The following is a 15,806-nucleotide window of genomic DNA, read 5'->3' on the forward strand; positions in this document are numbered from 1 at the left end:
GAGGAACCTCCTGTGTTTCAGTTTGTGTACATTGCCCCTTGTCCTGTCACAGGGCACCACTGAAAAGAGCCTGGCTCTGTCCTCTCTGCACCCTCCCTTCAGGTATTTTACATTTTATACATTGATGAGATCCCTCTGAGCCTTTTTTTTTATCAGGGTGCTCAGTCCCAGCTCTCTCAGCCTTTCCTCATGTGTGAGATGCTCTTTAGTCATTTTAACGGTCTTCACTAGCTTCATTTCTCTCTTGTACTAATGCTGTTGAGATGTTAACTGTTGAGGGTCTTGAAGGATGTCAGCTCTCAATGTCAGCCTGTTTCTCAAGCACATTTGCCCTGGATGTTGACTACAGAAACGAGTTCCTTCTCAAAATGCTCGAAACTCATAAGGCTTCATTCTCAAACAAACATGTGCTGTGCACTTTTACTTCCCTTTCAACAGCAGTTGGACTGCCAGTTAGCTGTAGCCATTGTTTATCCCACTGGTATTTTTAACCTTGTACTGTCCCTATCCACCTGCTTCTGTCCTGAGAGGGAACTCTTTAGACCTGCACACTTTCTCACAATTATTACCACAGTGCAATCAAAGCCTTTCATTGGCAACACTTCAAAACTCATGAACTTTGTGATTAATCACCTCTTCCACTCAATGCTGCTCTTAAGACATCCCTCAGGAGGGTAGGAAATGAAACGTCTTGCATTTACAACGCTCACCATTCTGGTGTAAATTTGGTTATTTTGCACAGCTTTGCAACTTCACATTTTTTGTCTTCTGAATGTAGCCTCAAGTTTCCTGTTTCACGGGCGTTGAACCCTAGCAGTCAGCAGCCTGTTCGAAACACATCTTGTCATATGCACTCTTTGCTTTGGCATGGAGGGAAGCAGATCAGATACTTCTGCAACAGAAAGAACTGAGGAAATAATCTATACTTCTGTCAAATTCTCTGCAACTCCTCCAAGAGACAAAGCTGCACAGGAAAGGAGAGGTAAGGAAGCTCGATGAGGTAGGTCAGCAAAGGATTTTACTTCTAGCAAAAGCAGGATCTAATAAATCAGTGAGCTACTCACTGATTTTGAGTACCAGCTCATGGTACTGTTGTTTTGATTTTAATATTACCTGAGTATTTTACAGTGATAAAAGCCAATGTGTTGTTCCCCTTCCTCCCTCCATCAGACCCCTTACAGTGCCTATTACCGGACGTTCAACCCAGGCACCCCTTTCTCTGAAAGAAGTTTGCACTTTTCAAGTTGTCTGCTTGTCAGCAATAAGAGACTGTCAGCAACAGTTCTTTGAATAGCAAACGAGATGTGAGTACAGATAAATTATGGGTGTATGCTAATCGGAGATCAGAGACAGAAGAGGCATATGAGATCATCCAGACCCTCTCCAATGGGTCTCTGCAGGATTCTTGTCATAATTTTTTTCCTATGTTTTCTCTGTTCTAGTTTTACATACTTCCCACTGAGCAAATTTTCAGCTTTCCCCCAGAGACAGTCCTGCAGGGCAGTTTACTATCAGAAAGATTTTCTTAGTACTTTCCTTAAGTTTCTCTTTCCTCGCTTCTGCTCCATTCTCTCCATTTAGCCCTCGCAAATGTCATACTGAGCAATTTCTCTGGCCATTTAGTTGAGAAATCTCACCTTAGAAAAGTGAAATTTTGCATTGGTAGTCATTTTTTATAAATGTCTCCTTCCCATAAGCTGATTGCTTTTAAACTAAATGTCTGTGTATATAGGTGAGTCGTGTTGTATTGGCTGCAACACTACTGGTTGACCTTATCTTTTTTCAGAGCTATTGCAGCAAAGGAGGATATTTGGGATAGGATTTCTATGCCATGCTCAGAATAACTGTATATATCTGCAGTTGTTACTACTGCCTCGTCATTTGCTTCCTTCTAGAAACAAAGTCAGCAGAGAACCCACTCCCAAGTTCACATCTGGTAGTCGCACTCCACCTGCTTGGAAGGCAATCTCAATTTTGCGTGTGCTTTCATTAGAAAACACATTTTCTGATGCATTGGAAAATACAGGGACATCCTTTCATTCCCCACTATTTGTGTTCACTCCTATCCTGTCGGAGGTGGGAATTCTAGGGTGCTGTGGTGAGATGTTTGCAGTTTTCCTTTTAATATTCCTCCTGTCCAAATTGCTTTATGTATCCTTATCTTTTTAAGCTAAAACCAGAAGGCCTGAAAAAGCTGATCTTTGAACAGAAATTCTATGCATAATATTTGGTTATTTTCCAGCTGTCTTCTGTATGCAAGGAGTTCCCAAGGAGAGAAGTTTAAGTAACTTTCTTTAGAACACCTTTATTTTCAGCTGTCTCTACATCTCTCTCTTCCTGCCCCCATCGCTTTTGAGAGATGTGCTCTCAGGTTTTTTATCTCTATTTTTAAATGCACATCCTTGCTACTAAGTCACCTCTGTGACCCAGTGTCAGAGGTGTATCACAGGTGCACAGATCAGTCTTCTGGCCAACCAAACGGTATTGGCTCACATAGACTCCCTGAAAATGATAGTTACTCTAGATCTGTCCTCTCTGGCTGCCAGAGAGCCTGAAATATTTCACACTACCAAAATACCAGTCCAGCAGTCACTTAAAACAGTGGTTACCCTACGTGACTTGCTTGTAGTAACAGCAAGTAACCAGCTCTGTACCCTCGTTTCTTACATCCTCCTCTCTGGCACCACATAGTCACATTGCTCCCATACTAACATAGGCAGGAGCTGAGGGGATCTATCTGGGACAACACAATGACATTCCTCAGATTGTCCTAGAAGAGAGAATTATAAAATGCTAACAACTTTCAGTTTTTGAACTGAATCTGGACTCCCAAACCTAAAAATAGTAGGTCGCATTCCTTGCAGATGAATGCAGCGTATCACACTCGTCTCCTCAGAGCTCTCATAGACCTAACTGGGTGTTTTTTATTCTAGAAAGCTATAGCATTGTATATTTACATCAAATATCCACCAGGCAACCTCTCCCTTCCCTCAGGGAACCTCTTCCCCAGTTCACCAGACAGCTACGTGTAAATATGTCTGGATGTTCCACTTTTCAAACTCATCTCAGGTACTTCTCTCTTCCTCTTCTACAAAAGCTTCATGTGGTATTTCCAGTGGTTGAGGATCAAGCACAAACTCTTGAACCTGTTTTAAAAAGGGGGGACTGCAGGAACACCTTTCTGCAAGCAGTAAATATCCTGATTTATGAAAAATGTTATTCCATGTCCCTGGGTTGATCATTACAGTTCAAGGGAGGCTCAAATTCAGCTTGAATGCTTCAGTATGACTTGCCCCCTTCACTTTCTTTTTTTTTTTCTCTGAAAATTATTTAATGGCATAACTTTTTGTTTTAAAATCTCAAGTGAACTATCTGGCTCTGGTTGTGGAAGTGCCCTGGGATTTTGTTTTGATGCTGATTTGCTGAATCAAGTCAGTTTATTTTTGCTGCAGTTGGTTTGAAACAATAGAGGATGAACTGCTCTATTCATTGCCAGTAGGCACCAGCTCATATGCTTACTGCTGACATTTAAGAATTAACTGTTTCACTGACTGTCATCCCAATAGCTTTGTCCTGAGAGCAGTTTCCCCTAAAATCAGAAACAGCGATTTGGAGGATGCAGATGTCTTCCCTGAGAGGCAACAGAGGAAGGAAAACAGAAGTGCAAATGCTCAGTTTCTCCAAGCATGTGGTCTCTGAACAAATAATTATGTTTCAACAGATATTTATCCTATTTTGCTTAGTTTTTGGCTGTAAACTTGCCCAGAGAGGTCGTGGAGTCTCTGTCCTTGGGAGATCTTTAAAAGCTGTCTGGACATGGTCCTGGGCAACCTGCTATAGGTGTCCCTGCTTGAGTGGGAGTGTTGGACCCTATGAACTCCAGAGATCTCTTCCAACCTCAACCATTCTGTGCTTCTGCAATCTGCAGAGAAGCTCCACCTTACACCTTAACCTTAGGCTGACTTCATTCTCTTGAGAATTAATTTGATTATTTGACTGACTGATAAAAACTATGTCACCAGAAGTACAAAGATGACCTTAGAAGAGGAATAGAGAGCAGGCAGAGAGAAGAGGGCTGAATTCAAGTTTTTCAGTTCTCCCATTGTCCTCCCATATGCAAAGTTGATAGACATTCTGTATTTTGTAAGTGAAAAGACATTTTTTCTTTAATATTGATTTTAAAATACTTTTTTTTTAACTACAAGTGAAGCAGCTAGAAGATCCTGCAAGTCCATGTAATCAAAAATAGAATAGAATAGTTCAATTGGAAGGGACCTTCAAAGATGATCTATTCCAACTGTTCCAGACTGACTAGCTTCAAGAAATGCTACAGAACCTTTGCCGTAGGAAAGATCTCTTTACCAGAAGGATGACGCTTAGAACAAACTCCCTCATACTCTCCTTGGTTACCCTGGAAACTTATTTTAACTAACACCACAGGTCTAAACATACTGCGATAAAACAGAAACAGGTTTTAAAAACAGTGAGTCTAAAAACATCTCTAGGACTAAAATAAATTAATAGAAGCAGGACACCAACAGATTTGAGGACAGAACACAGGAATGGTCCATCATGATAGGCAATATTTTCCTGAGAATGGCTAATAGACAACAGGGGTTTAGTAGCAAACTAAATATGTAGTGATAGGTCCCTACAACAATCTCTTTGCCTTCCTGAAGTTTCGCATTAATCTGCCAGAGTTTACAATCTTGTCTGTTTTCTTTATTTAGACTTTCCATGCTGAAACCAGGTATTCTTGTTTTTCAGTGAAGTCCCTTCCCCTTCTGTTTTAGCACTAGCTTTCTTTGTGTTTTCTACAGCATTTTGGATATCTGATATGTTTTTTGGATATGTGATTTTGTTTTCAGCCTCCACCAAGGGATCCTATAACAAGTCTCTCCTACTGAAGTCTCCCCTAAAGAACCAGTATTTTGTTCTTTTAGCTGTGCCTTTTAATTTCTCTTTGACAAAACACCTCATTTGCCTGTAGTTTCCTATTTTGAAATTGTTATACCATAGTGTTCTCCCTCCTCTCCTGTTGAATCTTGGTACATTTATGGTCACTGCGACAGAGAAGCTGCTGGATGGATCCATGGTAAGACAGGGCCTGTACACAGCTCAGGGCAGTCACAAGCTGCTTCTATTTTTGAGCGTCTCCCAGCTTGCCACTCTGTGAGGCAGTTATTGATGGTGACAAAACATTTAGTCTCTGTGCCATGCTCTGACATTTGTTTAATTTAATATGACTTGATAGGATTTAATATGAAATTGATGCCTGTCATTGTCACTGTGCTTCCTTCACTGTTGCTCTGATTTTTATTTTTTTTTAAATTCATGACTGCTATCACCATCCTTGTCTGGCAATGTGTAGTACAATTTTCACCCTATTTATTTAGTAGTATTTGCCTGATCTGTGGGGTTCCTGTTACTGTTACCCCGTTATTGTAGTTGATTTATTAACATGCTTTCACTTTAATTTTACTTGAAAGGAGAACAGCCTCCTCTGTCTTCTCTTTATATTTTGTATCCCATTGTTAACACATCCTACTCCCAGCCCTTCTTCAACCAAGTCTCTGATGTGCTTGCTGTGGTAGTGTCTTTGGCTTTCTCTTTCCTCCATCTTATTTCTTAGACTACTAGAATCTTTTAGGAGCAAAAATATGTTTCTTTGGATTGTGTGACACAACCAAGCACCTGAGATTTCATGAGCTCCGCTGGGGACTTTGCAACTGGGTTTGCGTAGAAGACTCGAATTCGACTAGAAAAGGTTGTGGTATATAATCTTAAGAGAGAAGCACAGGAAAAATCTTGTATTCCTCAACATCAGTAACTATTAGCTGCCTATTTAGTGCTTCTTAAAACTTCTTGTTGTTTATACAGCTATCAAATTGAATTTAATAAAAAAAGGAAATCAATTCCCACCTGCAGCTCTGCCATGGTATTAAGTACAGGCCTCTCCTCAGCCTGGGAGATTAGATTTTAGTGTTGAGATTTCAAATGGCTTAAAAGAGTATCTCTTGGGGCAAGCACAACTCTAGAACATGACAGTAGGAAATCAAGGTGTAGACTGGAAGTTACCTGTTCTTCCTATACACAAACAGATCTCTCTCAGTCCTCTAGACTGAAATCCTTCCCCACCCTTTGAAGGGAAGTTGTTGTAGACTAGGGCGGAGGCTTCACTAAGTAGTCACCCTCTGCCAGTGATGGTGGGTGAGCAATGGATGGTGGCAATGAAAATGTGGAGAGGCATAGAGGTCTTTGAGGCTGGTCCTCCCATCCTGCTGCCCCACAGAGAGAGATGTGGGCGAGAGTGTAGGATTGACTTGGGAGTGTCCTGGGATGGCGTAACACAACTGTGTGTCTAAGCCTGTGAACAGGATGCTGAGGTTAAACTTGTCACTTTTGCTGAGACAGCTGTGGGAAAGGCCTTGTTGTTTGCACATAAGCGGGAACAAGGTAGACGTGGCTGTACAGCTCTGTGTTTCCGCCTCGAACTTCAACACTGAGGTAGGAGCGTGTTTGCTGGAGGTGACCCTTGGTGGCTCATAGTCTTCTGCCAGCATGAGGTGCCACTCACCTGCTGGCTTGGGCCAGGTGCTTCCTCTCCTGGCATCACCCGCCACACCACAGCTCCTGTGGACTGGGAACAGAGCCCCGTAAGGTGCCCGGCCCAGCCTGCCACACCATTTCCACCAGTGGAGACGGTGGTGGGAGTGCAGCTAGACTCAGCTGTCCAGGTCATCAGGAAAATCTCTGAAGATGAGACAGGTGAGAGGCTTGCCTGGGAATTTGGTCTTCAGGCCAGAGTCTGGGTCAGTAGGCTCTGTGGAGACCTCCCGAGAAGCTCAGGCAGGGACCAGTGGCCCCAGGCTGAGCTGAAATGGGGCTCCTGGGCTGATGGGCATTGGTGGGAGGAGGCCCCAGAGGCCTTTTAGTGCTCTTAGGGCCCTGGCAGCAATATACAGAGCGTAGACACTCACTCCTGAAGACACAGAGCATGGGTGTATTACTAAATGACGGGTGGAGAAGTTTTGTAGTACATCCCTTCTCTTTCTTTTGTGGTGATGATATGCAACACATCAAACCATATCAAACATATCAAACCCCTCTGTTGTACCTATGTGTTGGGACAGGGATGCTCTAAATAGTGCAGTTTCTTACGGAAATGCCCAGGACACAAGCAAACTATCCCAAAACACCATCAATTTTTGTGTGGGTCCTGTTCATTGTGGTTCTTCTTTTCTCTTTTACAGCTCCCTGTCTGAGGTCAGTGGTTGTGCCGGGCTTGGCTATAGGCTTTGGGATACTGAGCGTCTCCCTAGCGATTGCTTTGATTTGGAAGATGAGTAAGTGCGCAAAGGGGTGCTGGTGGTGAGCAACCAAGAGCAAAGGACTGTAGACTCATCTAAGCACAGGAGATCAGATCCTGAACTCCTTTATATTATATGGGGTTAAACCAGAAGCTGTTCTGTGTTTCTACCACCTTTATGTACCTATTGCTTATTGAGAATATTCTGAAGTATACATGCCTTATGCAGACCCTAAGCAACCCATCTCAGACACTGTGGCAAAGAACAACGAAACATACTGAATGTTTTTTGTAGACTTGTCTGCTATATTTAGGATGGTAAACTGTAAAGCAATACATGAGATGTGTAACACATTTGCATGCACACAAATGGTGCTAAACCATGTAGGAGAATCGACTGTTTGCCTCATAAAATCCATTCACCTGATGTGTGACAAAATCACATTGTGCCCACAGAATGACAGCATTTTTTTTCCCTTATGTTTTGCACACCCAGAGTATATTTTCCTTTCAGATAACCAGTTTTGGTTCTGAGGTAGCTGAGTAGCTCAGGGGAAAACCAAGGGGTGGAAGAGTTACACCAGCATTAGAGTGCATGGGACACACGCACATGGAAAATGCACAGAGGGTTTGAACTTCTTGTTTTTAGACATTTATTCTGATTTGTGATTTCTGCATTGCTTTTATCCAGGAGAGTTGCTTTTCAGTAGGCCCTTGCTTGCAAGTGCCTTTCTGTTTGTTGATTAATGGTAGAGAAAGACTGGTATTTTAATTCTTTTGCAGATGACTCCTACCCACACTGCCCTGAGCAGTGGATAGCCTACAGAGGGAGCTGCTACTCCTTCTCCAAGGAGAAGAAGGATTGGCGTTCCAGCCAGGAATCCTGCTGGGCACAGGGAGCTCATCTCCTGGTGATCAGCGATACCAGTGAAATGGTAATGTTTTTTGTATTCTTTGAGGACCTTCCATTTCCTTGCAGATATCTCAGTGATTAACATCCAGGCAGTGCTGTCACTCTGGCAATATTTTGGTTTAAAGGCCAGCAAGCCTTTAAACTATAATATTTGCACTATAATGTTGCGGTGCAGTTGTGGTTTCAGTATATACCTAATAAGCTCCCAGCAAGCCAAGAAGCAGAGGGGGGAAAGGAGAAGTGAGGGTCGCTGTCAGCTACTCAGAATCATCCTAGGAGGAAAGTTGGGAGACTGCCTTTTCCACTGCCCTGCTCCACCTCCCTCCTAGCCCCAACAAGGCCAGTATGAATAATTACAGGAAAAGACTGTGGCACTGTGCAATCTCCACTCATTACTTACAAACCAGTACATCACTACACTTCAGAAATGCTTCTTTTTCAAAGTGTCTTTTGCAAAACCAATACCTTTCGTTCCTGCAACCACTCCAGCTTCTTCTGCTCAGTCACCCCTGCCACTCCCTGTGTTCATGTACAGATACTTCCTTCTCAGTCTGTTTTCAATGCTGACTTCCTCTCTCTGACAAAAAACAACAACAAAAAAAAACACACCTCGGTTGTGCTGGTGTTATCAGAAACCACTTGTTCTACTGCTCATTTTCCATCAGGTGCTCACTGGTGACAGGTGCATCTACTAAAGAAATGGATAGAGCTAACCACTAGGGAAGTGAGGCATACCTGCACAAGTAGAGCAGAAGTACTTGATTTTGTTCTGTGCAAACCAGGACTTATTAGCTCATGTCCAATGAACGTGGACAGCCTCCAGTCTGTGGATGAAAGTTGCATTGTGTGATGTGTTCTGCAGTGGCTTACAAGGCTAGGTGTCTTCTGGTCTGGGAATATGTATCAGACTCTCATACTTTCTTAGGCAAATCTTGGCTCCTTGGAAAACACTCATCTTCTCCAAATTACCCATTTCTGTGCATGAAGAAAGTCTCTCTGTTGCTTTCTCAGTACTGTCCCTACCACCAGAGTATAATCCATTATCCCTCCGCAGACTTCCCCACACAAGTAAGACTTTCCTAGCTATCATAGCTACCCTATGTTGCAAAGTGACTGTTCCCACGCCCCCCCCCCCCCGTCCCGCCCTGCCCTTTACCAGGGAAGCGCTTTTTTAGCACTTTAGCAAGCCAGCTTTGTTATTGAAATGTCTGAAAATGGCTATGAAAATGTCTGCTCTGAAGCTTTTTTATGGCAGCAGGAGATAAGGATGGGGCCCAGCCGTGCTACTGAAAGGCTGCTTTTGCTGGGTTTTATTGCAAATATGGAGAAGACAGAAGACAACCGCCCCCCCCCCCCCTTCTCTCTCTCTCTCCCCCTCCCCCCCCCCCTTTTTTTTTGGGGGGGGGGGGGGGTGTTTACTTCGGGGTGAGTTTCTATTGCAGGCTTCAACTTTTAACAGTAGACAGGAGTTAAAGGTTAGGCAAAAGGAAATGAACATTGAAAACATGTAGGAGGAAGGTTCATATCAAATTGTAATGAGCTTTAGTTCTGAGTTCTTCGCACAGATCTTTGGTGCCTGCACTTCCTGCCCTGACCAGATTTTACCTTTAATTGTTAATACGTTGCACTATCTAGCTAGCTAGCTATATGGGAGAGCATTAATGTTAATACTAGTAGCATACGTTCCTACGTAAAGCTCTGTGTAGGATACTCCAGAAGACTGTGGTGCATTTGGTTCACATATATTGCCCTGAACTGTGAAAGCACACTTACTTCCTTGTGAGTATACACTTAGTTGTTGTTCCAGGCATGATCTTCAGGGCTGATCTCCCTGATCAGCCTGACTGTCTTACCAGATGTGAAGAAGCAGTATTGTGAACCACATAAGGAACAGTCAAGTGAGAGGATGTATTTTGCTGTCTGTTCTCTTGACTTATCCTTACCTCCATTTTCAGGCTGACTCTTATTAGTCTTTTTATAATTCATCACCATTTCTAGAACCTGTTCAAGAGTATTCAAACAGCATGTTTCTGGATTGGACTGAGCAAGACCACAGGCTCTGACTGGATTTGGGAAGATGGCTCTATACTCAATGGCACCCAGTGAGTTTAATTCTGTTTTAAAAACAACAGCGCTAAATCAGATTCCCCAGTGTTTCAGAATATCCACAGTTCCTGCACCAGAAACTGTCTTCCTGGGCACATTTTACCATTACCTGTATGTCACTGAACTCAAAAAAGCCTACTTTTTACTGCCCTGCACCTTGTAAAGTAATGTACTTATGAAAAGGAAGGCTAATATTAGCATCTCCTTTTCTACTTCCTGCAAGCTGCTCAGACCAAGGGCGATTCACCTGCACTGCCTACACAGTTGCTCAGTCAAAAAAAGCATACAGTCCATCTTGTCTTACTGCTTTGGGCTAACTTGCACCCATTTTGCCAGTTGCTGGTGCCAATTAAATGGGTGCAAGGACCCAGTCCTTTGCTGCTTTGCTGTGCCAACCCAAGTCAGAAACTTATTTTTGGCACAGTCTTCACTTATACAAAACTCAGCATTGTGCATGTGGCAAAACACTATGATTTGGTCCAGTGCCTTTGCCTTGCCCTTTCCTTTTTATAGCAAGCAACACAATGAGTTATTCTCTAACACTTCTCCAGCAAGGAAGTTTGCCCAAGATCATGCTGTCAGTACACTAAGCACTTGGATTAGTTCTTTCCTTAAATCCAGTTTACTGTTCTTGCAAACTTCTTGAAGGTAATCAAATTTCCATGAAACTCTCAGCACTGCTGTTCTCATGCTAATGGACATCACTGTCGTTGCAGGCCATCATGTTTATGTTCAGTTCTGAGTTAGGTTCCACAATGGTAAAATGACTTAGATGTGTAAACTCCAAGGAAGACTGTTTTCTTTTTTTGGTGTACATTTTGTTCTCTAACAGCTAATTATTGGAGGTTGGGTTTTGTCACTTCCTTCTCTGTGCTCCACCCTTCAAAATCAGAGCTTTTTCTTCCATGCCTCTTGGGGATAATCTCAGCATTTTCTCTCAGACTCATTTTTGTTCCATGTCTCTTGCAGAGTCCTGTCTAACAGCCCCGTGCAACAATGTGCTGTCCTCATACGGGATCTCTTTCAGGCCTCCAGCTGTGAATTTTCTGCTGCATGGATTTGTGAGAAATCTCTTAGATAAATCCCTTATACATTTTCATCTCACAACTGTCTCATCACTGGTACAAGTGGATCATTGTCCTGCAAACCAAAGCTCCACACAAGACTGAGGTCTGTTCCTTGCTCTAACAAATATGCCTTGCGAGGACAGGTTTGTTGCCCTTAAGGGTGAGTTATCCTCAGTGCTAGATCCATTTCTAGTCCACATCTGTTGGCTTAGTGATGTTTGGGACCAGATGAGACCTGGCACTTATCCTCTGTCTTTTCTTACTATTTTCAATACCGTTTTTTGTAACAGTAGAAACTGGGTCCTCAGATCTCTGAAGGCAAGCTGGCCATTTTTCTTCATTCTTGAGCATCAGATTCCATTTCCGTTCCCTGCATCTCCATTGTATGGTGCCAGCAGGACGAGGAAAACAGAACCTGCTGTTCACGGTCAGTAGTATAAAACAGACTCCTTCCAGTGGCAACCTCTCATTTTGCATCCCAGAGTTATGAACAGGAGAGAGGAGTGTGAAAGGAAACTACAACTTCTGTGAATCCAGCAGTGAAAATAAACATCCAGTACTGTACTGGACCAAATATACAAATGTATATCCATGTCTTTGCTTCTCTCTGTTGGAAGAAACCACCTGCACACCATGTGTTATAGGCCAACTTCAACCAAATTAGCCAAGATCCTAGACTTTTGGAGTCAAAGGAATGCAGTTAATTGTGTGTTATTATTGAATCAACCAAGAACATGTTTCTTTTTCCACCTCTGGAGATTCATATGGCAAAGAGAGGAAGCAGTGGACAAATCCCTAATACAAGTTTTCAGGTGACATAGAACAGACAGGCTAAGAATGGGACAGCACAAAACACGGCAAACATTAACACTGGGACAGTAGGTTGTATTACCACACAACTGAAAAATTCTTTTTTCACCCAGAGATTTTGTTTCAACAAAGGAAGATAAATGTTATTAATTTCCACTTTATCCTATTTCTCCTCATATATTTATATCATATTTCAGTTTACTATTACCAGTTTATCCCTTGGCCTGGGACTGCAGTTTAACTGCAGTCAGAGCAGTTACTCAGACTGGGCTGCCTGATGGCAGGGTTGTGAGCAAAATGTCTGCTGTTGACGGTCTGTGAGTTTGACTGTACCTGTCCAACAGGTCTGGTGCATACGGGTAGGCATACACTGCTTGGCCTGTGTGAGTGGTCTCTGGAGCACATGTAGCAGCCGTGGCCTGTTCTGAACATCTGCCTCACTATGCATATGTGACACAGTGTGCATGTGAGCGTCTCCATGGGGATTTCCCAAATACCAAGTAGCAAACCTCAGCAAGCAGCAGGTTAGTGGTAGATGTTTTGAGCTGTGCGTTTGGTCTGGGAGAGATCGAAACATGCTACATATTACATGCTAAATGTAAGGACAAGGAGGGCACTCTGGGTAGCAGGAGGTGGATGGGTGGAAAGGACATGTTTGGGGAGATGAGGCTGAGGAGACAAGTGTGGAGGAGTGGTAGAAATTAAGAGATAATGAAAGCAAAGAACCAGGCAGCATGGTGCAGGGCAGGGAAGGACTAGAGAGAAAGTAATTGACCCAAGCACTGGAGATTTCATCTGAAACTGTGAGATTAAATGTTAAGTAGGATGACTGCAAATAATTTGGCAGTGATTGTTAATGGGATTGTTACTGGTATGCCACATGTAAATAAGCATTACGAACAGCAGTGTAACCACAGAGAAAACAGAAACAAGATGTTTCCAAAAAGAAAATTGCTGTTTCCCCTCAGCAATTTTATTTTTTAAAAATAATTTTAATTGTCCTTGCATCACCTGGTTGAAAGGAGCAGTTTAATGCAGTTTTGAGCAATCCACTTGCAACACAGCAGGAAATTCCTGGCAATGCCGTATACAGAATGCTTTCAATTGCGTATCCCCGGGTATTCGAAGTTTGACATTTATAGAGGGTGTAACACATGGAGAATTCAGGGCAAATTAAAATGAAAATACAGACCTTAGCATAGACAGATAAGGGGATGTCTGCTGAGACTCATATAGAGTTCACAGAGCACAGGGGATTAAGTTGGGAATGTTCCCAGCAAGGGTAGGTCTGCTTTTCAGTAACCATATCTGTAATGGTCAGATCTGGGGAAACTGGAGGAAAACATCAGTGTTTTAAGCAGCAGAGCAGGAGCTAAAAATGTTGAGTTTTCACCCCAGATTCTCCGAGTTACTGTGGGTGAGTGATTTTGTAAGTGCCAGCGTCCATTCAGCTAACAAAAGAAGATACTGTCCCCAGCTCCCAGAAAGTTGTCAGGGCCTGTGAAATAATGCTGGAGACTTTGCCTGCATTGTCAAAATGCTGGTAGCATTTACAGGAAGAAACCTAACAGTTACTTTACCCCGTGAAGAAACAGCTACTCACATTATCACAATGCCTATTCGTGAGGTAAGCATGACTCTGAGCTTGGCTAGTTTATCATACGAATAGTGCAACAGCTTTGCTTCTCCTAGGATTTTACAGTGCAGTGCATGCTAGACTATTTTACATATCAGCTCTTCAAACATGGCCTCTCATTCTCATCCCAAAGAGATGCTCAAGAAATGTAAAATAAATAAATGGATTGGGTTGCCTTAGAAGTGGGCCATGCTTTGAAAGGAAGGGATTTTCAGTTAGGGATTTTATTGTTTTAATGATGCAGTTGTCTACTCTCTGGGTTCAAATTTTCCCTATACTGAAAGGATTTGAAGCAAGTATATTTATTTCCATGAAAGGAGTTGAACAAATATCTTTGCAAGAGCTTTTTATCTTCTGTCTAGAGCATGTTTATATAACTGACTGATACATACTAATTTTGTTGGAAGTTCTTCTTGTATGAACACTGTAAGCAGTAATGAATGACTGATAAATGGTAAATTCTCCATCCTTAGAGGTTTATAAGATTTTGCTTAACAAAGTCTTGGGAGACCCCCTCTAGCATTGGCAACAATCCAGCTTTAAGTGAAAGGATGGTCTAGACAACTTCTAGAGCTCCCTTCCAGTCAGCACTTCTGTGATGTTATCAGTGAATGCAGCTTGATTCTTGCTTCAGATACAGGATACTAACTGCTGTTTTTGCATAATTGAAGCTTCCCTGTCACTTTCAGCTACACCAAACAATAGAACTTCAGATCCACTGCAAGAAATGCAGGGAAGATATCATTAAAACACATTCCCCTAATAAATAGGCTAACACCTTTCAGGAGTTTACTTGGGGACCTTAGAGATAAACCCTTAACATTCAGCCAAAAAACTCTAGAAAGCCTGTTGGCCTTCTCAGCCATACTTACAGCTGATGGAAACAACAGGAGAGAGGGAAAGCTCATTTCCACTGCCTTGTTTATGCTACCACCTATAAGGTGAATCACATGGGCCATGCAGAAACCTTTGGAGTTAGACTTGTGAAGCCTAAAGTTGCAATTGGGAATGTGATGGAGACCAAGCAGCTTGAGGGCAGATTTTAAGAGGTGGTTTGGTATCTGTGCATGCTCATTGGTATCTACTGGGACTTTCAAGATTTTAAAAACCTTTCCCCTCAATTGACTGAAAACATTTCTCAGTTTTTGGCTACACAACACACTTAGGACCAAGGTCCTAAAGACTGGGACCTGGTTTCTGGTAAGTGTGAGCTGTTAGACTGTTTGCTAAAAAGCATAGTGTTGGCTTCCCCTGCTTTGTGCAGTCCTGCACCTCTTTCTTGTAAGGTTTGTATTTAATCAGTTTAAATCAATGTAAAGTGTCATCTCCTTTTACTACGCCAAGTACAAATCCTCCTCTCTGCAGGTGAGGCAAGTTTTCCTGGGTTACGTTTCTTTTGGGCAGGCAGAGCAACCCTAAGGCACCAAATGGAGAAGGCAGAGCACAAGCTTGGGCTGCGTTTCTTTTCTGAAGTCCCCAGGGAACTCAGACATGAACTACCGCCCTCTTTTCTTCCCATACAGGTTGCTGCAGGGCATAATGAGATCCCTAATGAATGTTTGTTCTCTCACTGAGCTTGGATTTCTTAACTCCAGACTTCCTGAGCATAGCAAACTTACAATAATAGCAGGAGAGGGGAAGGACAGACACAACTGATTTATCCTGTTACCCTTTTTATTCTCCAAATTATGTTCTCATCCTCTAACATAGATGTCTACTCTTTGAAGCTTGGCTTAGGACTATGAATAGGACAGATATTCTACTGCCACTTGCAAGGGTAATAATTACCAGAGCTATTGATCCTCCTGCTGCAGACCAAAGTAACCGTGGTAGAAATAATGGTTAAAAAGAAATTTCCCTCTATGATACAACACTATCCATCACACTGCGTTACATAATGAAACCAGGAAGGACTCCACCAAACAGCAATAACTCGATTTATTTGTCCCAATAAGTTGACCTGGA

At 42.6% G+C, this 15,806-nt stretch overlaps 1 protein-coding gene across 2 annotated transcripts; it reads left to right on the top strand.

Moving 5' to 3' along the window:
- Positions 1-533: 533 nt before the first annotated feature.
- Positions 534-11,977, top strand: KLRG1 (killer cell lectin like receptor G1). Of its 2 annotated transcripts, XM_040575046.1 has the most exons (6): positions 542-674; positions 779-982; positions 7,254-7,346; positions 8,093-8,244; positions 10,221-10,324; positions 11,298-11,977. In XM_040575046.1, exons 2-6 carry the CDS (start codon positions 868-870, stop codon positions 11,407-11,409), a joined length of 576 nt encoding a protein of 191 aa, XP_040430980.1. In that variant the 5' UTR covers positions 542-674; positions 779-867; the 3' UTR covers positions 11,410-11,977. The 2 variants fall into 2 exon arrangements, with proteins under 2 accessions (XP_040430987.1, XP_040430980.1); XM_040575053.1 differs by lacking the exon at positions 7,254-7,346 and having other exon boundaries at positions 534-674.
- Positions 11,978-15,806: the final 3,829 nt, after the last annotated feature.

Source organism: Cygnus olor, chromosome 1 (assembly GCF_009769625.2).
Source record: "Cygnus olor isolate bCygOlo1 chromosome 1, bCygOlo1.pri.v2, whole genome shotgun sequence".
Taxonomy (NCBI): Eukaryota; Metazoa; Chordata; class Aves; order Anseriformes; family Anatidae; genus Cygnus; species Cygnus olor.

Excerpts from the sequence above, each read along its gene's own strand:
- KLRG1 (XM_040575046.1), top strand. The coding sequence starts at position 868 with ATGGAGGGAAGCAGATCAGATACTTCTGCAACAGAAAGAACTGAGGAA. Across the intron at positions 8,245-10,220 it reads TCAGCGATACCAGTGAAATG|AACCTGTTCAAGAGTATTCA; the intron begins GTAATGTTTTTT and ends CACCATTTCTAG. Across the intron at positions 10,325-11,297 it reads TCTATACTCAATGGCACCCA|AGTCCTGTCTAACAGCCCCG; the intron begins GTGAGTTTAATT and ends TGTCTCTTGCAG.